The sequence below is a fragment of the Phalaenopsis equestris genome, unplaced genomic scaffold, assembly GCF_001263595.1.
Source record: "Phalaenopsis equestris unplaced genomic scaffold, ASM126359v1 Scaffold000025, whole genome shotgun sequence".
Classification (NCBI taxonomy): Eukaryota; Viridiplantae; Streptophyta; class Magnoliopsida; order Asparagales; family Orchidaceae; genus Phalaenopsis; species Phalaenopsis equestris.
In genome coordinates this window covers 878,830-901,769 of record NW_018164467.1, presented here as the reverse complement: position 1 = coordinate 901,769, position 22,940 = coordinate 878,830, and the positions used below count along the sequence as shown (strand labels likewise).

General features: G+C 33.2%; 2 protein-coding genes across 5 annotated transcripts in view; both read right to left on the bottom strand.

The window, feature by feature from the left end:
* Positions 1-5,778: 5,778 nt before the first annotated feature.
* On the bottom strand, positions 5,779-17,452 carry LOC110018589. 3 transcript variants are annotated; one of them, XM_020715939.1, is made up of 4 exons: positions 16,927-17,452; positions 13,488-14,341; positions 13,302-13,415; positions 5,779-7,618 (listed from the first exon to the last, which is right to left on the bottom strand). In XM_020715939.1, exons 1-4 carry the CDS (start codon positions 17,112-17,114, stop codon positions 6,321-6,323), a joined length of 2,454 nt encoding a protein of 817 aa, XP_020571598.1. In that variant the 5' UTR covers positions 17,115-17,452; the 3' UTR covers positions 5,779-6,320. The 3 variants fall into 3 exon arrangements, with proteins under 3 accessions (XP_020571598.1, XP_020571597.1, XP_020571599.1); XM_020715938.1 differs by having other exon boundaries at positions 13,302-14,341; XM_020715940.1 differs by having other exon boundaries at positions 13,302-14,341; positions 16,858-16,935.
* Positions 17,453-18,565: 1,113 nt separating this feature from the next.
* The window catches only part of LOC110018582 (HBS1-like protein), a 14,847-nt gene continuing 10,472 nt past the window's right edge, over positions 18,566-22,940 (bottom strand). For both annotated transcript variants that reach the window (XM_020715931.1, XM_020715930.1), the window contains exons 4-7: positions 21,272-21,440; positions 20,152-20,391; positions 19,727-19,861; positions 18,566-18,969 (exon numbers count right to left, since the gene is read on the bottom strand). In XM_020715931.1, coding sequence (XP_020571590.1) covers positions 18,835-18,969; positions 19,727-19,861; positions 20,152-20,391; positions 21,272-21,440 — 679 coding nt within the window. In that variant the 3' untranslated portion in view covers positions 18,566-18,834. The remainder of the gene's footprint in view (positions 18,970-19,726; positions 19,862-20,151; positions 20,392-21,271; positions 21,441-22,940) is intronic.

The window sequence follows — 22,940 nt, the reverse complement described above, 5'->3', positions numbered from 1 at the left end:
TCTACATTTTTTAACTTAGAAAAAAAAAAGAAAAAATCTTGAAATTGCCAATGGAGGAGAAGCCTTTCACGTTCAAATCTAGCATGGAAGAGATAAATGTTAGATGTGGTTGAAATAAGAACTTCACTTGTTGCACCTGCTTATGTCTGGAGTCCTAGCTACATAAGCCATTAGGACGGCAGAGGGATTTCATTTAAATTAATATTTTATTAATTATAATTTTACTATTTACTTAATATTCAGGTTGTCTTTGTTTATCTTAGTTAATTTGCCTTAATTTTTAAGTTTAGGTTGTTTAAATTTAGGGACCTTTACAAATCTCCCACCCAATTCCTGCTCATTAACATATCAACCGCTCAAATTTTTAATTTTTGCTCAAATTTCAATTTTTACGTACGAATCACTCGATTCCTATGTTTTCAACACAAGTGGGTCTGCCTGTACATAAAAATTAAAATTTAGGTGATTGATATGTTAATACGTAGGAAGTTGGTGGAACACATGCAAATCTCCCTTAAATTTATTTTAGCTGCAGGGTCTATAAATAGGCCAGTCGGGCTGTATTCGAAGTAAGAAAAGTTTAATAACAATCCTTCTACTCCCACTCTTCCTCTTCTAATGTCTCCTATCAAGGTCTCCCAATACAAAAATATATGCGTACTTAAGATGTACGCAGAGCTGTATACGCGGATATAACCCTCAATACCCTCCCTATAACCTACCTGACATACGTAGCGCTGCGTACGTCTTACCTACGCAAATATTTCTCCTCTCCGAGTAGGGCCTTCTCAGTTCTCACTCAAAACATTCAACAAATTCTTTGATTTTAACCAATCACGGGCCTTCAGATTTCATGCTTTACAATCAGAACTAAGAAATTTGCTGAAGGTTTTATTTACAGACTGAATCTTTTCATTATCTGTTACAGTGCAATAAGTGATTTTCTCATGAGAAGTGGTCTACGATAGCAGTGCATTAATTCAAACCAAATAAGCTGCAGTAAGCATGGTGTTTTTTAGTAGCTGGGCTTGATGATGCAGTAACAACCAAAAATGAAATATCGGCCATTTTTATGAAGTTGCACTTGCTTGCTGTCTATATAGCAGCAAATGAATGAAGAGCAGGTTATCAAAATCTTCATAATATGAAATAAATCCAAGCAGCACACATTTAACATTAGGTTAAATGGAGTAGAATATTGTGATGTCAATATCAAGCGTTTTTTAGCACGATTGACCGAGTAGCTTCGTGCAAGTGCTTCTATGATGACCGTGAAAATCGCAATGTATATATTTATGAACACTTAATGCTTTTTTTTTTAATTCTTGATTTCTAGAAAATTTTTTAGTTTTCTCATCCAAGGTCTACCTCTAGGCATAAGAATGTTAAGAACTCCAGTCTCAACACCATCATTAACCACATTCCATTAGTTCTTCCCATGAAGAGTAGATATTGAACATTTGTAGGCCATTGTAGATTTAAAATTGATAGCAAGAAGTAGAAAACAATGATGATACTATACCAATAATGAAGTACAAAAATCAAGTTATTAAGCACAAAGCTTAAGAGAAAATTACTTAATAACATAATGATTCTCATATAAATAAGTGTCATGGGGCTCATTGTTTTCAAATTAATGCAGATGCATGGAGGCAAACTAGTCCAATTATTTGCAAATCTACAAATCTAACAAACACATCCGTTATTATTGATATGTACTTAAATCTTCAATCTCCACCCTGGATGATGGTTGATTATATGATGGTGAATCATTCTTTCCTCAAAGTCATCTCCCTAATATATCTCTCCAACATACTCTTCAATATGGGGGATACTAACTGCCCTCCCTAACTTGACGAGTTGTGCCATTGCTTCTTGACCATGCCTCTGATCATGTCAATTATGTCGATAATAGATTTTCTTCTTGCCTCTCCAATTCAAACATTAAATAACTCAAATAGATTATTTGTACTATGTGAGTTCATCAATCCTTTTTTAATCACTTGAATAAGGAGTGTAAGATTGAATGAACTTTCAGTACTGTATGAAATAATTCTACAATTTGGCATCAAATTCATATTTAGTATATGCATTAGCAGATGTTCAAACTAAGCTTCGAATCTTTTGACCATTATTACAATGGAAGCACATCTTCATATTTTTTTCATAAATGGCAAATGCAAACCATACGTTCTGCATTTAAAAATATATTCTTAATGACCCTACCTAAGCCTTTCTCCACATCCAATAAGGAAAATGATATGTATCACAATTACAACAGCAACAACAACAATATTAAGCCTTTATCCCACTAATTGGGGTCGGCTACATGAATTTTTTTTCTCCATTGTGTCCTATTGAATGTCATATTTTTCACTTAATTCTAATAGATTAAGATCATTTTTTATACAATATGCCCGAGTCTTTTTAGGTCCACCTTTGCCTTTCTTAACAGAAGTCGAATCTAAAACATCAACTCTCCTAACCAAATCATCAGATGATCAAATTTAGTGAAATCATTACCATGTTTTTTTAATTAGATTGGACCTTTTTCTGCAAGTAAAAATAAAAAAAAGCTAGAATTATCATCTAAAGAAATTGCATAAAATAATACTCTCTAATAGTTTGAATTTAGATGACAAGCAAAAATTACGATAAGATACCTAGGACCAGTTAGGAATCCATTTGACGCTAAGAAAAGCATCTCTCGAGAGAAATAATAATTACCTTATATGTGTATGCAATACAATAACTTTTATTTCTATTCATAAGCTCTCAAGATTGTTACATTATACTTATCTAAAAAAGATCTCTCTTTTTGAAAATGCACTCCAAATGTCTGCTTTTCTAGCTGGAGTGGCTCCGTTGCGAACTACAAGATAAAATATTTCCCCTTATGTTCCTCCTACTTTCGAGCTGGTTGGAGTAGATAGCGCCATATCTATTTTAGCATGATTTCCTCAAGTAGACCAGTAGAGGGCTTTAGTTAAGATGTGGTTGCACATTTCCATTATTTACTTTCCAAGGGAGCTATTTTTTGCTTTATTTGCAAGATTTCACTATTGGGTTGATAAAATATTTGGTCGGACATACCTTGAAAGTTTAGGTCAAATCCATTTTTAGATTCCTTTTGAGGTTAATCCGACCCTCATTTCCATGCATGATTATCCAGATGCTTACTTTGAATGGAATGGAGCCCCCCATCTTTCATCTTGCCCTTGTGACGCAACAAATCAACAACACTCGCACCTTATATTCAAAGCCTTGGTTCCGTTCTTCATTACTTGTAACATTTCGTAGGTGGGTGGAATTCTTTCATTCCTTACATATCTCTTACAGAACTTTTTGGAATAATGAAAATAATTAGTCTTTAATGTAATAGCAATTAGTGCCTTTATTACATTAGCTAAAGCTTATTTGTTCATATTCATTCCTATCACAGAAAGGTGGAAATCTTACCACATTGGAAAAGGCTGTCATAGTTTGAGAAGGCGTTGGTTCTGAGCTGATAAGCTTCGCACAAGTACTTGTTCAGACAAATATCTTCGGATAGTTGTCATCAGGCCGATGCCATGTTCCCCGGCTTAGGTATAGCGAGACAATAGAAGCAATGAGTTAAGCCGTTAGTGTAGTATCAGAGGCAGAGTATTTCAAACCTGAAAAAGCCTATATACAGGGGGTGAAAAAACTGTCTTTCTGTGTTGAAGGCCCACTAAAGCTAGGTGATAGAGTGAGGTGCAAGAGTCATCATCGACAACAATAACAATAACAACAACAAGCCATTATACCACAGTGGGGTTGGTTACATGAATCCTTTTTCTCTATTGGGTCCTATTGAGTGTCATATTTTCATTTAATTCTTAGAAATTAAGATTATTTTTTATACAATATGCCCAAGTCTTTTTAGGTGCTTGACTCATATCACAGTAAATTAAGCATGTGGTTAGCGAGAGTCAGTTCCTGACACGTTTGACAAATTCCATTTTTGGGAGTTTCCTAAAGTTCAACCGAGAATCTAACCTATTAGCAGAAAAAACAAGCGAGGATAGTCAAGAGCAACAAATCTCTCTGAATCTAAATAGCAAATCTCTCTGAATCTAAATAGTATAACAGCCTAGCCTAATTTAGAGAAGAGGGCTGAGAGTAGAAGGGCTTTGTTTGTGAAATGTTGCTCGCAACACCCTCTTTTCTAGCATTTTTCATTTCAAATTTCAGGTGAAACCTATTTCCAGGATGTGACGAGCCGTGTGGGTACATATTCATTGTGGCATGCTGATACGTGATTACCGGTGATTCCAACTTCATGTTTCTGATTTGCAGAGAACAATCCAAACTGAGTCAATCTTTCCGGATTCGCTTCACCTTACAACCTTGCTTCCATTGTCATTGCTACTATCGAACATGTGTGGCTCGGCCTGAAAGGGCCATGTGGACAAAATGTCAAGCCCATCTTTTTGTTATTGTCATAACTTCATATATTAAAGATAATTCTTTAAGTGATCTTCATTTTGTTATTGATATGTTTTGAATGAATGTCAAAATTTTTATTCACAGTATGTTGTCTTTGATGATACCTAACTATGTGTAACATATTTGTTTCTACTCTTATTAATATCCTAGCATAAATGCATAGCATTTTTTGCCCCTCAAAGATAATTGCACATGATGCTTAATTTTATCCATGGACATCATCAATATGCATATGTTGTTATAACTTGAGTTCTATCCATGTCTTAATCTTCATTATAAAATTGTTTGAAATGGCGTCAATGTGAAGGATTGACTTGAAATCATTGACTTGAAATCCTGAGACAAGTAAATGTGAGTCAACTGATAATTTTCCATCATCCCCACTTTGACAAAATAAAAATCCATCCTTAATTGCACCGAGTATCATCATAGGAACATAAATAATGCAACTCAACATATGACTACAATTCTCAATATTTTGTAAACACAACACATCTCATTTATCATCCTGTATTATAATCACCACCTTGCTACATTTTTCTGTTAAAATATTTAATCATTTTCATCATATCAACATTACTTGTGATAAATTTGCACTCTTTAGTCATATTCTATAGACATAATAGCGTAATTCAAACTTACAATCTCTTGGCTAAAAACAAATAGTTTTATCTTATCTCTAAGCACTAAAAAAAACTAATCATTTCAATTGCAAGATTTACAATTTTTTATTTCTACCTTCACTTTTCTTTTTTTACTTTGACTATTAAATTCATTTTAGGTTTTACTAGATTAAATAAAAAGGTGAAAAAAATACTCATTCAGATTTGTCGTTAAAATTCTACTAGTCAAATATTGTATTGCTAAGGAAATAAAGATTAATGAAATTTAAATTTAATGGCGAAAGATAGAATAGTACTTTGCAATGTATTTCTTCTATTATTTTTATTCATTTTTCTCTCCAGCGCATTTGGTTAATAAGGATTCTTTTGTTACCCTAATTCCTCAGAAATCCCAGAAAATAAAGTCTTGATAAATATCTCATCTAAATCTGTGAAACTGAACTTACTTTTTTATGATTCATATACCATTTAAATGTGCAAATTTACACTTTGAACTTTTTTAAATTATTAAGCAATTATGCAAAATAACATTTTCATCCTTCTTAAAAATTAGTTTTTATACAATCACTAAGGTAAAAAAAAACAACAAAATTGAAAACATCCTTGGATGATAAAGCTAACAAAGCTAGACTAAGGTAAATATCTAACACTCACATAATGCTGAAATGCACAATTACAACTAATGTTAAAAATAAATAGATAAATAATTAACTTCTGTATATGTTTGTTACCTCACATACAGCTCTTTTACATGCCCGAGAAACTCATCGGTATATTATGTTGAACAGTTGAACCAAGCTAAATGGTAAAACTATTAGTCAGTACTTTACAGAAGTCAGCCCACCGAGAGCTGAATGATAAATATCTCTTGTGACAGCAGAAGCACCATATCTCAGCAACACAACACGTCAGAAATGGGCCATTTTACTGTCTTATAAGCTAAAAGCTCAACAAAAACAAGCCCCTACTCTCTTTGAATAAAACAAAGGATTCACATTCAACAATGGAGAATATTTAAGCTTAGTGAACTCACTCAATTGGTATTAACAGAATATGTTAATCGTCATTCTGAGAAGGCACTTCCTCCATCAGCTAGAAGATGAAAATTCTTCTGCGCCATTAAAAAAAGCTTAGCTCCATCCAGCAGAGCACATGAAGCATGAGGACCAAAACCTGGTCACACCTATGAAGCAAATAAATTAGACATATAAAACAATTCTAGGGAGTTCAGCCTGGACTGCTCATTATTACACAGTGAGCCTCCGATGACGGTGATCTACCAACTGCTTCCAGAATCCTACTGAATACAACTTTTACAGGCACACATGTCACGAGCGGTACGGAGTCCTCCGTTTTAATCAAACCATCAAGTTTATGTCCATCACACTCACCGCTCAGCTTCTCATCAGATGCCAGGGAAGATAGTGTTCTTGTTTTCTTACTGGATAAGCTTAATCTCTTTGCATTCTTCTTCTGGAACTTCCTTAAAGCTGACTGGTGAAGAAGGGAAACTCTCTTCTTAGCCGGTCTCACCTGGTGCTTCAAGTAGTGATAGTATGCCTCCTTGTGTAATGGGAGTTTGCTTTCACGTCCTGAATGTTGGAACATGTCAGCATCCTCTTCCTCCAATGCAGCCGTTAAAGGAATCGAACGAGGAACTCTCTGCATTGCAGTTCTTCTGGCAGTCCGCCACATAGCTTGAGGAGCAGCGCTTTCGTCCATAATAGCATCGTGTGTAGAGGCAAGGTGGCTGGCGGAGCCATCTTCCAGGATTTCAATCTGAATGGGATGACCTATTATTGCCTTTCCATTTAGTCTGCTCATTAGTGAAACCAGAGGAACATGCTCACCTTGATAGCTAGTTTGAACCTTCAAATCCACGTCTATTAACAGAGGCTCCATTTCATTTTCAGGATGAGTGACATAAGCCTGGTCAAATAGATCAACTGAATCTTCCCACAGTGGATTACAAGTCAAATTAGATGGCTCCCAGATAGATGGGTTTAAACCATGGGAATCCTCATCAGAATCATTGAGGCTGCAGTGGCTCCTAATAGATTGTATAGGAATTCTCATATTACCATATACACTCATCTCGTTCTGATCCAAATCCTTATCAACCAAATCATTCTCATAATGAGGATTTTCAAACTCCTCCTTTATGGGATAAAAGCCCCGGCCTTCAATCCTTTGGTTGGATGGTTCTGCACTGCCAAACTTCAGACTATCTTTGCTCTCACATGTTGAGCTGATGGACCTGCTGCATTTATCTAAATCAGCGCAGCATGATTTTATGTCGCCTGCATCCATGAGCCTCTTTCCTACATTTCGAATGTTTCGTTTACCCTTCATGCGCCACTTAGAAACACCAGCCTCAGAAGAAGTGTCTTTAGGCTGCCCTTGTAGCTGGGACAAAAATCCAGAAAGAGGAACATCCTCCTGGATCAGGCTCCTGAACCCTCCTGTAACTTGAAATTCAGAAGGATCACAATCTTTTGATCCTGGTAACAGTATATCAGTTGAATCTGCAAATTAAGAAGCAGAAGTAATGTAAATTAATAAAATAGAAACTAAATCAAATAAAATAAAAGAAGATGATCGCCTGAGACAAAGAGGACAAATTAAAATGAAAAGCAGAAGATGAAAAAATAGCCAACATTTTATTTCTAAACACCGGGTGGGCATTCAAGTTTCTTTCCGAAAGGAATTGCAAAACCCTTTAAAAAGACAAGAAAATGAATTCTTAAAAATAAATCATATTGCAGATGCGCAATTTTAAAAATGAAATAAGTTCGCAAATTGAGAAAATAAGCATGGTTCCTTGCCAGTTGCACTTATGCAAACTTCACTCATAAGTTGTCGATTTCTTTCAACAACTTCTGTGGCTAAAATTAATTTAATCATATCTCACAATAGCTATTAAGTAAAATTTCTTGCCTGAACATAAAGCTCTAACATGTTACTGGAAACCTACTGAAACAACAAGAGAAGCTGCTCACATGATTGAATTTTATTTTTAAGCAATTCAAACCCTTGTGAAAAAATTCGTGGCCAATTGGTTGGAGAATTTTTTCTCCAAAATCATAAGTATGAGCCATACACATTGCAATTTATCACTCATCATTCCCAAAAATTAATTCAAAACCTTCACCTCTCCATTTATAGTCCATGGAAAATACAATCACCTTCAGCAATGACACCATATTGCCTCAAGTGGGAAAAAAGAAAGCAAAGTCATAGATTCATATCAAATGAAAGTGCTAAATCTCACCTTCTTCACGAGAAAGGGCAAGAGGTCGTTTAATTATAAATTTTATTTTAAAAATAGAATTTATATTAAAAATAGATACTTCTATCAAAAAAATATTTCAGCCTTCCACCTTTACAGATCCACCATGAAGTACCTCCTAATTTTAGTCTATTTACAGATTTATTTTTCTAAATAAATCATTAATAAATATAAACATCATGCAATCATATTATACCTTCTAAGCTACAAAACCTACATTAACCGCTTTTATCATTTTTCAGAAAAGAAAATCTACTTCTAAGAATCTCATTTCTTCCTATTTTTGCAAATACAACCTTACTACTTTTGATCATTGGGGGATTTATATAAAAATATCAAAAAATTCTTATAAATTTACTTATATCATACCCAAAACTTTAAATAAAATCAATGTTTGTTAACTCATCTAATAGAAATACATATTTTCATGTATATATATTTATGAAAAAAGGAAGGGTAAAAATGGTCCATGTACATTTTATTTTATTTATTGTTCTGGGGGGGAGGGAGCATGTGTGTGTCTGTGTGGAATGTCTTATGCGCAGGCATGTGTGTGTGTGTGTGGAATGTCTTATGATATAAACTTTTTCTCCTACGCGCAGGCATGTGTGTGTGTGTGGAATGTCTTATTTTAATCTCAAACAATCTAATGTATAGTTCGCAGCCTCCTCAAATCTAATACAATAACTAGTTATATCATACTTGAAGAATTAAGTGGAATATCAATCTTTATTAGATTAATATAAAAACAAAAAGGTAAAAAAGAATCGTTGATTTTGCAAAGGAGAAAGGAAGAAATTGAGGTAAAACTCTATTTGCGATATCTAAATTTTTTATAAATATCTACATTTAGAATGAATTTAAATTTAAAGAAACAATTAGGTTTTCGATTTAAAAGGAGTAAATTTGAAAGAAAAATGAAGGATTAATCAAGAAGGAAGTTTACTTGAGGTACTTTTTAAATACTATGGTTTAATCTCAAACTATCTAATGTAGAGTTCGCAGACTCCTCAAATCTAATACAATAACTAATTTAGATCATACTTGAAGAATCAAGTGAAATATCAATCTTTATTACATTAATATAAAAAAATAAAAAATAAAAAAGAATCGTTGATTTTGCAAATGAGAAAGGAACAAATTGTCTCTATTTGCGATATTTAATTTTTTATAAATATCTACATTTAGAATGAATTTAAATCTAAAAAAAAAGATTTAGGTTTTCGATTTAAAAAGGAGTAAATTTGAAAGAAAAATAAAGAATTAATCAAGAAGGAAGTTTACTTGAGGTTTTTCTAAATACTATGGTTTAATCTCAAACTATCTAATGTATAGTTCGCAGACTCCTCAAATCTAATACAATAACTTGTTTAGATCATACTTGAAGAATTAACTGCAATATCAATCTTTATTACATTAATATAAAAAACAAAAGGTCAAAAAGAATCGTTGATTTTGCAAAGGAGAAAGGAAGAAATTGAGGTAAAACACTATTTGCGATATTTAATTTTTTATAAATATCAACATTTAGAATGAATTTGAAACTAAAGAAACAATTAGGTTTTCAAAAAAGGAGTAAATTTGAAAGAAAAATGAAGGATTAATCAAGAAGGAAGTTTACTTGAGGTATTTTCTAAATACTACGGTTTTTATTTTGGTTTTTATTTCAACAAAAAATTAATTTCTAAATACTATGCTCTTGCTGGACATTTACAGGAGGATGTACCTTGGTGTATGCTTTTCGCTGATGATATCCTTCTTGTAGTTAAGACTAGAGAAAGAGTTTAGGAAAAACTTGAATTATGGAGGTTTACATTGGAGTCTAAAGGCCTGCGTTTGAGTAGAACTAAAACTGAATACATTGTATGTAATTTTAGCGGTAATAGCTCTAGTGGCAAAGTTGTAATTATGAGCGATCAAATCATTAAAAAGAGTGATCATTTTGGACATCATGAGCGATCAAATCATTAAAAAGAGTGAACATTTTGACATATCGGGTCTAGTTCAAAGTGATGGTGATATAGATGGGGATGTGAATGTTATTAGTAGAATTCAAGGTAGTTGGTTGAAGTGGAGGAATGCATCGGGTCAATTGTGTGATACAAAAGTAATGCTTGGACTGAAATGAAAATTTTATAAGATGGTGGCGAGACCTGCAATGCTCTATCGCGTAGAATATTGGCCTTTAAAAGAGAAGCATAAAACAAAGTTAAGTGTTGTTGAGATGAGAATGCTTAGGTGGATGACTGGCTTGACACTTAGAGACAAAATGCAAAATGAATATATTCGTGATAGGGTTGATGCAACTCCAGTTGCGGACAAGATTAGAGAGAGTTGTCTTAGATGGTTTAGTCACATTAAACATCGGTCATTTGATGATTCGATTAAGAGAGTAGATATTTTAGATTCAACACATGTTAAGTAAGGCAGATGTAGACCTAAAAAGACTTGGACATATTGTATAAAAAATGATCTTAATATATTAGTATTAAATGAAAATATGACACTCAATAGAATGCAATGTACAAAAAGTGTGGATAAAGGCTTTTTGTTGTTGTAATTGGATGAATAAAGTAGGAAGATTAGAATAGTGAATACTTTAAAATAATAATAATAAAGCACTAAAATTTTAGAATTTTAGAAATTTAGTTGAAAATGCTAAAATCTTAAATTATGGTTATCGATATTAACATGTCTTTAGATATAATAAAGTATTTGGAACTTGGAAGGTTAGATCCAAGTGAAAGTTAAAATGAAGATTGTAAGAATATTTTAGGAGAGATTGACACAAATGTTCTTAAAAATTAATACAATATTAAGCAAGAAATTCAAAGACATGTTTTATAGTTATATGTGTTAAACTAAGGTTACAAGTTAGGATAATGCAAATCTTTGAAAATTAAGATTAACAATTACTTTCTACTTGTACTAAGTTCTTTTAATTTTAGATTGCATTCATGTTTCAAGAAATTAAAGCAGATAGTATAGACAAATTAAATGTTCATTTAATATTTTACGAATGTTACATATGCTGCATTCACATTAAAAGTATAACAAACACTTTAAAAAGTTATAAGAAATCAAGCAAAATCAATCGAGACCAAAGTTTAAGTTAATCACAGGAGTCATCCTTTTATGATATTAGATGGGGACACTTTTAAACATGTGCATGAATATTAAAATTAAAAAAAAAATTTGAAAAAGAAAAAGAAAATGAATATACTTTAATTGATACATAGTTAAATAGTGCTCCTGAGATACCTATTTAAATAAAATGTAATTAGAAAAAGTTAAAAATCTCTAATTAAAGAAACTACAAATTGTCAAAAAATTCAATCAAATGAAATTTTAAAATTTTCTCATTTTTATAGCATGCATGTTAGAGCATAAATATAGAAACTCAGTATAAAGTATAACATAAATAATTCACTTTGTTATTTAACTTAATATATTCATTAACTACTTATTTCAGAAAATCTCCTTTGAATTAAATGACAGTCACCAGAGCATACTTTTATAAAAGGAGATGAAAATAGGTATAAGATAGTATCATTTCTATGTTTAATTTCTTGTATTAACTAGTGTTGTTACAAATTGGACATTTTTATATGTTTGAGTGATGTATGAGAACACGCGTGGCTTAGTTCTTCCTTACCACTTGGATATTATTGTGCGCCTGAGAAACCTATTTAAATGAAATGTAATTAAAAATGAAAAAAGTCTTTAATTAAAGAAACTACAAATAGTCAAAAAATTCAATCAAATGAAATTTTCATATTTTCGCATTTTTATAGCATGCATGCTAGAGCACATATATACAAATTTACTACAAAGTAGAACTATAATGTTTCTCTAAGTTGTTATTTAACTTAATATACTTGTTAACTACTTATTTCAAAAAAAAAAACTCCTTTGAATTAAATGACAGTCATGGGAGCATATTTTTATAGAAGAATATGAAAATAGGTATAGGATAGTATTATTTCTATTTTTAATTTCTTTTATTTGCAAGCGTTGTTATAAATTTAACATTTTATATTTGTAGCTTAGTAGATCTTTACCACTTGGATATAATTGTGGATTGCTATATATGTTCGAAGCGTGCATTTCTACCATCCGACCATCTATTCCCTCCTTAGAAATTTTAAACTCCCAGATGTTTGGTGACAAAAATAGCCTAAATTGAATGTATTTGTAGTCTATGTAAATATAGTCCCACACAAATCATCAACAAACCAATTTGACTTGTTCCTCATTTTTATGTGATATGCAAACCCCCATTATAATCAATTTAAGCATTAACAACCATTCAAATTTATTAGCAATCACTGAATATGACCAGAGTAATTTTAAGCAAAGTTTCCTAAGGTGGATGTTTAAGCATAGAAAATAAAAGAGAAAATATCAAGCCATTTCTGTCACCTCAAAATAAGTGCGTGTATAATGTATATAAGAGAACATCTAAACTTCATTAAAACATAAGAGAAAATTCATAATAAAATTCTGAAAAATTGCCATGTGAACACATTTTTAACAAACTGCAGCCATGCCAAAAATTACAAGTGAATGCTATTTAACAGGTATTGTGCCAATCCACAGAAACCTTGAAAGAAGGTTATCGAATTTTAAAAAACCTTAAAAGAAGGTTATCGAATTTTAAAAAGTGAGACCTGATTGCTAAAGTAAAATAAGTTTGGTTGGCTATTAAATAGCACCACCAATAAGCAATGACACCAAGCTCATTGTAGCCATAAGCATCAGTTCATTTTTTCAGAACAAAATAATATAATCAAACAAAAAATCGCTTTTAATTTGCAAACCAAGGAACTGACAAGATCCGTAACAGCTAAAGCAAAACAGAAAACAGAATACAATACATGCACTAAACAAAAAATAAAAAAAGAAACAATAGCTGGTACCTATTAACATATCCGTTTCCTGTACCATTTCTGGCTCCAAAAGGTCACCATCACAACAATCACTATCAGTCACTTCAATTAAACAAGAAGGGGTACATCCTCCATCAACGTTTCCTGAATAATTGATATCACTGCACAATTCAAAATGATTTGTTGATGCTAGCATATGTTCAGAAGTATACCCACCATGCTCGAGATGCTCATCCAAATCAGCAGGTAAATAAACACATCTGCTTCGTTTTGCCCGCCAAGTAGAAGCCATTTTATCAGTTTCTTCTGTCTTCGAAGCGTTGCAATTAGGCTGAAAAGAGAGTGGAGGTAGTTTTGCACTGCTTTCCAAAACTTGAAGAAGAGGCCGACGCCGATCACGTTTTTTAACAAGAAATTCATCAATTACACCACCATATGATCTCTTCCTTTTAACTAACATATCATTTCTGCTTGTACTGGCTTGATCTGCTCCCTCCATGATATAACCAGAACTGGAAAGAGAATCAATATGATGTTCAACAGATTTGCAAGAATTCTCCCAACTGCTGGATATGGATGGTTTTCTCTTAGATTGTGTTGTTTTAAGTCCAAAATCCTGTAAACCTCTCATCCGAGGAATGGCTTCAGCATTATCATGTTCTAAGCTGAATTGCTGGTTACCTCTTCCCCCATGCAAACATGAGGGATCATTGGTATCATCTCCCTCGTGTGAAAAAACTACCTTTTTATGTAAGTTTTCACACTTGAAGGATAGTTTCCCGCGTGAAACAGGTTCTTCATGCCTTATAGAAGTTTCTGGAGAAGACAAAGTGATATGCTCTCTTTTATAAGCTCCAATGGATTTACTGCTGATAGCATTTGAAGTAGCTCCTAATTTCTGCTTTTTCTCGAGCTCAAGGGCATGAAGAATAGCATCTTCTCTACGAGCATATTTCTCCCTCTTTTTAATGGGAATGCTTTGGGAAGCTTCAGCCCTCTCAATACAAGCATCAAACTCTCCACACCGAAATGCCTTGACCCGTTTGGATTTTTCCAGGTTGTACCAATCCCTGAAATAAACACCAAGTTAGTATCATATTGAAAATATATATATATATATATCCCTAGTAAGCATGCTCTCTCAATTTGCCTATTAGCACAGAAAAAAAAAACGGCAATACAGTTTAACAAGCTCGTTACATGTTTTGTACATCAGTAAATAAATGTAATCCCAAAAAGTGCATGACGCTATTTATGACTTCAAACCTGATCCATGTGCCGAAAATAAAGGTTGAAAATTGGCCTGAAGTGCATTTCAAAACATCAATTTACGAGATTATAAGTGAAATGATGCCTATTATTTTGACTCTTTCAGACAAGAATGTGAAGCATCAGCAAAGTTTTCGGTATGGACGATATTAGGAACTGCAAGAATTACATGACTGTTACATAAAAATGAGAATGAAATCAATGAAGGCTAAAATGCATCAAGCCACAATAAATATATCCAATAAAGTCCATAGCAAAAAAATAGAAAAGAAAGAACTAAAAATCCAATTTCATTCCATGTTTCATACTCTTCACAAGGATCCTATTAGTATTGTACACAACAAATGGTAAATCCAAGGCTGTTATTCTCTGGTGTGCTGCACCTACTTGCTGCACTACATCTCCCTCCACCATGCATATATAACAGCAGACTTCATCCTGGCCTTCCGTTCAAGAATTCTATTATACATAGCAGGCTTCTAACGCAAGGCCTAAATTCTTTTTACTTTAGTAAACTCAATTATTTATCTTATTTCTTCTAAATAATTCTTTATTAGCTTGTAGTAATTCTTGATTTTGTTCAATTTTGATACAACTGTAAATTTAATTATTGTGAAAATTTAAAACTGCTCAATTATTTGATGCAGTTCAATTTTTTTATATATATTTTAAGTTTATCCAATTTTTGTATTATCATTTAAATTCTTGTTTGCGCTTAACGAGAGTAAGTTTGTATAATTAGTTATCTTTGATCTATGAATCCGATTCTTTTGCAAGCTCATTATATATTGCATCGCTCTAGTTGTATTAGGAATTCTAGACTTGTAATCATCTGATGTCAACAATAATAAAGATAAGTTCACAAGATTAAAAAATGGATGCCATTATGGTTGAAAAAATATACCTAAAAACATTGAAGGAATATGTTAATCATAAAATTTTAAAGAAGGATGTATATGTACTCAAATCAAATAAAACTATATGAAAATTATTTATTTATTTTTAGAATAAGTACATGGGCTTTGGTTGTAGAAAATATTTCAAGTAAAACACAGAAATAGCGCCCACTTTTCAATCATAGTTGATCTATGATCATGCCATCATCAAAGTAATCAAACTTAATTTACAACATATTATGTCTGCATGTTGGGCTTTAAATTTGTTGTTAATAGCATATAATTGCATCTAAATAACCTAGTTGGCAGAAAATATGCAAGTGGTCCATTACAAATAAACTGGTCCTATAAAAATTTGCGTTATGAATTTAGCCTAGAGATCAAAGAGAAATTTGACTGCTTTTATTTTGAACAGAGCCAAAATCAAAAGAAACAACCCAATCCCAACTTGAATCGAACAAGAAATAAGCTAGGCTTAAATTGAACCACGTTAGCTCAAAATTGGATCAAAATGTTATGAATATATTTATGCATGTATCTATGCATTTATATGCATTTTATCAACAATGCAAGTATATAGATATATAGATGCATGAAATTATTCGACAATAAGTATTTGCCTTGGAAGAACAATAATGGATAAAAATTGATAATAGTTTTTCCTAATAGCCGAGGTTGGATCAGCTCAATCTCAAATCATTTGCAACTCTAAAGGTATAAGATCTATAATTATTAAGAAAACAACAAGTAAAAGAGCGATCGAAAATGCAAGTCAGTTTACTAATCTGTAGAAGTTGGAAACAGAACTTCTAACAGAAAGACAATTTCAGTTTAAATGCATTAGTTTGATGTTACATTTTTCATAATAAACAAAAGCTTTTAACTGCTCAAAAGCAAATTCACCATGGGCTTTAGAGAACTTAATTCTGCTCCTGAGCATGACAAATAACACGTAATTCATAACCCTGTCCTGCTACAGAGTTTGCAGCGTGAAGATATGCCATGATCATCAGCAAACAAAATGGAAAACTGCATAAACATATCATAAATCACAAAAAATAACAAGAGCTTTCTGGTTAGATAATAGATATATGATTTCAAAAGCAACCAAGAAATTTCTGTACATTTTTATGAGAGAAAAAGTATTGTGCAACTAAACCTGTGATGCATGCAAGATTGAACTCTCTCGATTCTAATATAGAAGTATATACATGTTAGGCAAATCCTACTGCATTAGAACCGCCGATTCCCCTCATGAACTGTCCCGATTCCAGAAATACTCATTTGAACGAACTCATAGAGAAAACATACTGACCGAGTTAAGCAAAACACCAAACAATTAAAACACAACAATGAAAACTTCTGTTCCTAAACAGAGGTACAAAAACTTTTAACAGCAACTTGCTCATAGAAAAAAACACCTATATATGTTCATGGATCGAAGTGAAAGAGCCCAATATGTAAAAGTGCAGAGGTGAGAGCAAGCTCACACGCTGGCATCTTCTCTACCAAGCAACTTAACCGGCGTTCCGGATCTCGGTGACATCAGATGCGATTCCGACAGCTCTTCATGCCCGAGAATACGCCCAGGCCACCACGAACCGTTCCTCCGACGAACCCAAACGATATTGCCCACGCTGCAGTCGAGGCCGATACCGCCGCCGTCGGAGGTTTCCATTTCCCACTTTGCGACTGTGCTGATAGAAAGACTCCAAGACAACCAGTTCTCGTCGGTAAATTTCAGCTGCCGGAGTAGGCCGCTGGTTCGCCAGTGTTTCTTGTAGCCGATCTGATCTGGTTGGGAGCCTTACTGTGTCCTAGGGTTTCCATTCATTCCAAGCCGATTTCACCACTCTCCAGTTTAGTAGCAGTGAAATTCATGAAAAAGCTGCCCGCCGTTACTCCGCTCTTTTGGGTTCCGAGGTTCTGGATGCCGATCAAAATGGTCTTCGCTGTCTGAAATGAAGACGAACATCTCAGATTCTCTTATTTCTTTTATTTTTCCAGTTTTTTCAAATCTTTTTCCTCACTACAGTAATTGTTGTTATTATTATTATTTACACGCTCACTTTCTCTTTCAGGAATGAGGACAATAATGTGGCATCATAAAACCCCCGTTAATCAATCTGTGAAGACTGAAGAGTCATAATTTGGCCTGAACGTCATATTTGGTTTGTGGGCACCACTTTAGTCACAAATAGTTACACCGTCATATACATTATGTTTGAGAATTTAATTTTTTATAAATTTATAAATTTAAATCACACTTCATATCATTTAGACTTAACTTAGAAAAAAGAAACGCATTATTCATTAAGTTATATGTTTTGTTTAAGTTTATTATAAAAAAAGACTATTATGTTGACTTCTGTCATTAATTTAGGCTATGAATAAAATAAAAAATCTCAATATGTTAGATTCTAATGCCCGTTTTCCTGAGAAATATTTTCATACGGAATTTGAGTGCGTATTTCATTAACCCCGCAATATCACTGTAATAACCTATGAATAACATCCAAATAAGACCTGCAAAAGTTATTGAAAGGTTATTTGGGTTATATGTTATTGAAATTAATACCACAATAGCATCTCAGTAACCCCCCAATAACCGCGAAGCGAAAGTTATTACGCACACAGTTCTTCGTGCACATTCCGTATGAAAATATTTCCTCATCTTCCCCTAAAAAATAACAATACTAATAAATTAGTACTAAAAATTTGTACAAAATTTTCATAAAATATGTGTACAATAAACTTAATATTAATAGTGTAGAGTAATCATAATTATGAGGGGGTAAAATAGTCGTTCATGGTGACAAGACTTGAAGGACAACTTAGCCCCAGCCAACTTAATGCACGTTGACCCTTCAAAAAATCCAAATGATCAATATACCCCCCACTAATTATAATTCCAACGGGAAACAATGTAAAAAAGAGATAACACTTGAACACCCATTTTGCATTTCCATTTTCATATAAAATGCATGGCTAGTGTTTAACAAAGAACATATTACAAATGATTTTAATGAATATGATATTAATAAAACCAGTTTATAACATTTAGAGGTGAAAGAATTCCGAGAACTTGAAATATTTTTTCTCAACAATTTTAGTAGTAAAGTTGAAATCTATTATATGGATTTATTCTCTATATTTTTTATGTATATCTGAAAACTCTGCCAAGTCTATACAAATATGTTACATTTAACATGACATCATCATCATGATTTGTGTTAGTTGATAGATTTCTGTGACATAAATGAGGTGCCACAGATTGTAGAAAAAACAACAAAAGAAGATGATTACTTCTCTTGACTAACAAATATAAAATTTTAAGTTCTTGGTAGTCTTTTAAGATAATAAGCAGATGAACGGCAGCAAAAATTCATTATAGAAAACTATTGTTCGTCCTCGGCGATTATTCGAGTCACGATGCCAACAGCTATGGTGATTCCAGAAGCCCGCAGGCATGCCCTTCCGAGCATCCGACAGCTAGAAAATTCTTCCACACAGACCGGCCTATCTAAAGAGACCTATTAAGAACAACCAGAGCAAATCAAGTCACCAAACAAAGTTAAAAATGGTTAGGAAATGGAATAAACACATTGAAAGACCACAACATATTATGAAATGCAATGCACACATAATTTTGTAAATTTAAGAATTTGGATAGGAGTAAAGCGCCAAAATAGTCTTCAGACTGTTACATGAGGAAATTTTAGTTCCCGAGTTTATAAAAGTATCAAATAAATCTCTAGAATTTCTAAATTATTGTAAAATAGTCCCCACATGTGGACTATTTAAGTATTATTTTAGCCAATATTAAAAAACTTCGAGGACTAAATTAACACTTCAAGACTCTGGAACCAAAATGATCCTCTACAAAAAATAAAGCGATATTGATAGTATCGACATATTGCCTTAAATAGTAGACAATGCCGCCACTGCTGTCGCTGCTATGTCATAGAAACTAAACCAGATTATGGCTGTGTTGAATCTACTTACAGTGAGAAAAAGGTCGAATTATTGAAACATTAATCCCACCAACAAGATATATAGTAACAAATTCCAATAATTATTCCAAAGAACATCCTAGTTTAGTATTAAGAGACCTCCAGTGAAATGTTGATTTTATTTTATGCCATAAATCAGTAAATAGACTGATGTATTAGTAACAATGTATTTGATGAGGAATTTCTGGGTTAATACAAACATAAGATTTTAGTCTAGCACAAGATAACCTTTTAGACAAAAATATTAGGATGAGGATCATCTCACAAACCAACTTACCTCTATAGTAGCACTTTGTCTGGCAGTTAGAAGACGAGGTGCTCTTTGAGAGGTCTTCCCTTTCTTTTGATCCATAAGGGACGCTATTTTTGTCACTTGAGCAGCCTCCTTAGCATGGTGTACGTGAAATTCAACCTATATATTATTAACCTTCCTAAGTTCAGACAGGAATAAATGAAAAAGAGAAAATAAAATGGGAGAGGAATAACCTCGTCAAGATTTGATTAAGATAGACTTTTAAATCTTAGAATTTACTTTGAGATAAGATTAAAATACAAAAGTCGACTGTTCATCAATACATTGCACTTAAATCTTGGCAAATCAAAATTTTTAAATTTTGATTGGGTTACCTTGAACCAAATTTTATCCTAAATGATTAGGACAAATAGGGTAAAAATTGAAGAAAAATGAGGAATGGTGCTTACATGAGATCCAATTAATATTGGCATTTTGACATCAAGTACGAGGATCCTAAGCTCCAAAATGGATGCAACAGTGATAGGGAAATCTGGGTGGCACAGCACCGCGCCAGGCAAGATATTAGCAATATCAATACCCTGCAAACTTACAGCCACGTGATCACCCGCTCTAGCTGAAACACAAGCTTGAGAATCTCGCTCTATGGATCGAACGGTAGCCAAATCCCCGGGTGGCATTACTAAAACCTGTAGTTGATTCAAACAATCAAAGCAGAAGATTGTGGGGAAATAAGAGGTAAGAAGTGCTCTCCACCGACAAAAGAAAGCTAATTTGTCTACAGTTTTTGAGGGCGTTTATATTAAAATAAAAATTTCATGTGCTTATTTACAAAAGCGAGGACCATATTACATATGGTTAAGAACACCTCGGTTGAAGCGTACAATGAAGAAATAGTAATTAAAAATTTCAAGATGGACCAATTTTTTTTGAGAGCAGTTTGGTCGGATGCAATTAAGTATTACCGAAATGTAAAATGATTTCTTGGATTAGAAATTCTTAAAAATGTTAAAATAACAAATAGAACTTTGATTTCAAACAAAATGGCAGGGCCTATTGCCTCCATTTGAGCTATACAAAAATTTGAGTCGTATAATTTTTAAAGACCAGAGAAGAATTGCAAAAACAAATTATACAAAGAAGCCCAACATTTCATCCAAGCCTACCATTTTCCCAGATTAAGAAACACAAATATCAAGACACTTCTTATCGACAAATGTTGATTTGGGCTACAATTTTCATTTAGCTTCATTAATGATAAGATTAGTACAGTGAATTCCAGATTGATGGGGTTATTGAACCATATAGGTGTATACATCTCAATCTTACCAATCAAAATTTTATAGTTAGCAATGCATTTGATGATTAGTTGCTTGGTATAAGAAGGGATTCAACATAGATGATTTTACTTAATAATGATCTTATAGTTTAATGAAGTTATAAAACTTTAACTTGTTGATGGCTTCTGATCATTCCAAAAACTGCTATAGATAACTACATTGCTCAACAAGAAAGATAATCAAATCTAAACTGTATTCCAATTTCCAACAAATGATACATACATGGTACCTTGGAACCTTGTCGAATAGCTCCAGCTGCCAGTTTACCGAATGCAGCTACTTGGCCTAATGAATGAGAAGAAACAACATCACACACAGGCAGAAGAATTGGCTTCAAGACGTCCCTTTCTGGAGGGTGCAAAGAGTCTATAGCATCCAACAAACAGAGACCCTGATACCTGCAAAGCATGCTCCTCATACATAAGCAAATGATGTTTGCAGCAGACAAAGAAAAGATAGCATAAGAAAGTTTAGTTTTTGAAAAGAAATTGATTCAGATTGCAAACTTTGTACTACTACAGCTGGAACTAGAATTCATAAACTGATGATGATAGATCCTGTTTTGGAGTTCAGGCAGAGTTAAAAAAAGATTGAAAAGAAAACATATATAAATGCATGCAGGCTTACATACAAACAAGCATACATATATTTACGCACGGTTAAGGCAGTAATGGGTTAATGAATAGGTGTTCAGTGCCACCTACCACCGCGATTTAAACAATAAAATAAATTGAAGAAATAGAGCTTATCACGACATGTAGGTGTGATGCCTATGTGACACAATCTTTCCGTATTTGAAAATTGCTTTCTAAGTTGCCAATAATGTTAAATAGTTTTTAATGTATACCATTCATTGAATTTCCTCTTGCTTATAATGATATTTTTAGTAATTGCACTTAATATACCCATCATTACCCTTTACAAAATATTCGCATTGCCATCTCATGCTATGTTTCCACCTACTAATTATTGTCTCAGTTCAAGGAAGAATTATTCCATCAGTATTACGCACCTTAAGGGTAGGTGCGTATCCAATAAGATGGCGCCAGCTGTAAACTACGGTCCCACCTTTTAAAAGCAATAAAATTAAAATAAATATTAATTTTAATTGTTTTCCGACCAGGCCCGATAATTAACCCGAACCCGCCTTGCTTTTTACTTTCCCCGAACCACATTTTAATTTTCTACACACTATTACGAGAGTTTAGGGCTTACTCTTCCTCGGCGAAAACCTTCGGCGCAACGCATCCTCCGGCGAAACCCTCCGGCAAAGCGCATCCTCCGGCGGAAGCGAAGGTCATTGCGTCCACTTGTTCGTTAAAATCACGGTATGCACCTAAACCAGAGTCGGGAAATACAAGTAACACATCAGTAACACAACAGTAGCACAACAATACCACATCAATAGCATCACACATCAGTAATATACCAGTACTACATCAAAAATACAACAATAACACGGCAATACCGCATGAATAACACATCATGAATTTGAATCATTAGCACAGAAAAAACCCTACTCTATAACTGCATAAAACCAAATTCGTTGGACTCACAGATATCTCCATGGCATAGTTTAGATGTGTTATTATTGTATTATTTGTGTTTTATTCATCTATTTTTTTCCTGTGGTTTAATTGTGTTACTGTTGTGTTACTGATGCGTTATTACCGTGTTATTCATGTAATATTGATGTCATATGCTTCTGTTTAGGGTGATTGTTAATTAATGACATAGGTTTAGTATTATTCTTGTATTATTCGTGTATTATTAATGTGTTATTCTACTGTGTTATTCTACTGCGCATTAACTGTATTACTGACGTGTTACTCATGCGTTATTTCTGTGCTATTTGCGTATTATTGATGGGTTTAGGGTTATTATTAATTAATGTCATA

What these genes read in the sequence shown, in the direction of transcription:
- LOC110018589 (XM_020715938.1), bottom strand. Translation starts at nt 17,114, where the DNA reads ATGGAAACCTCCGACGGCGGCGGTATCGGCCTCGACTGCAGCGTGGGC. An exon ending in GGTAGAGAAGATGCCAGCGT is followed by an intron (nt 14,342 to 16,926) that starts GTGAGCTTGCTC and finishes TGTTTATTTCAG; the next exon opens with GGATTGGTACAACCTGGAAA. An exon ending in GGAAACGGATATGTTAATAG is followed by an intron (nt 7,619 to 13,301) that starts GTACCAGCTATT and finishes CTTAATTTGCAG; the next exon opens with ATTCAACTGATATACTGTTA.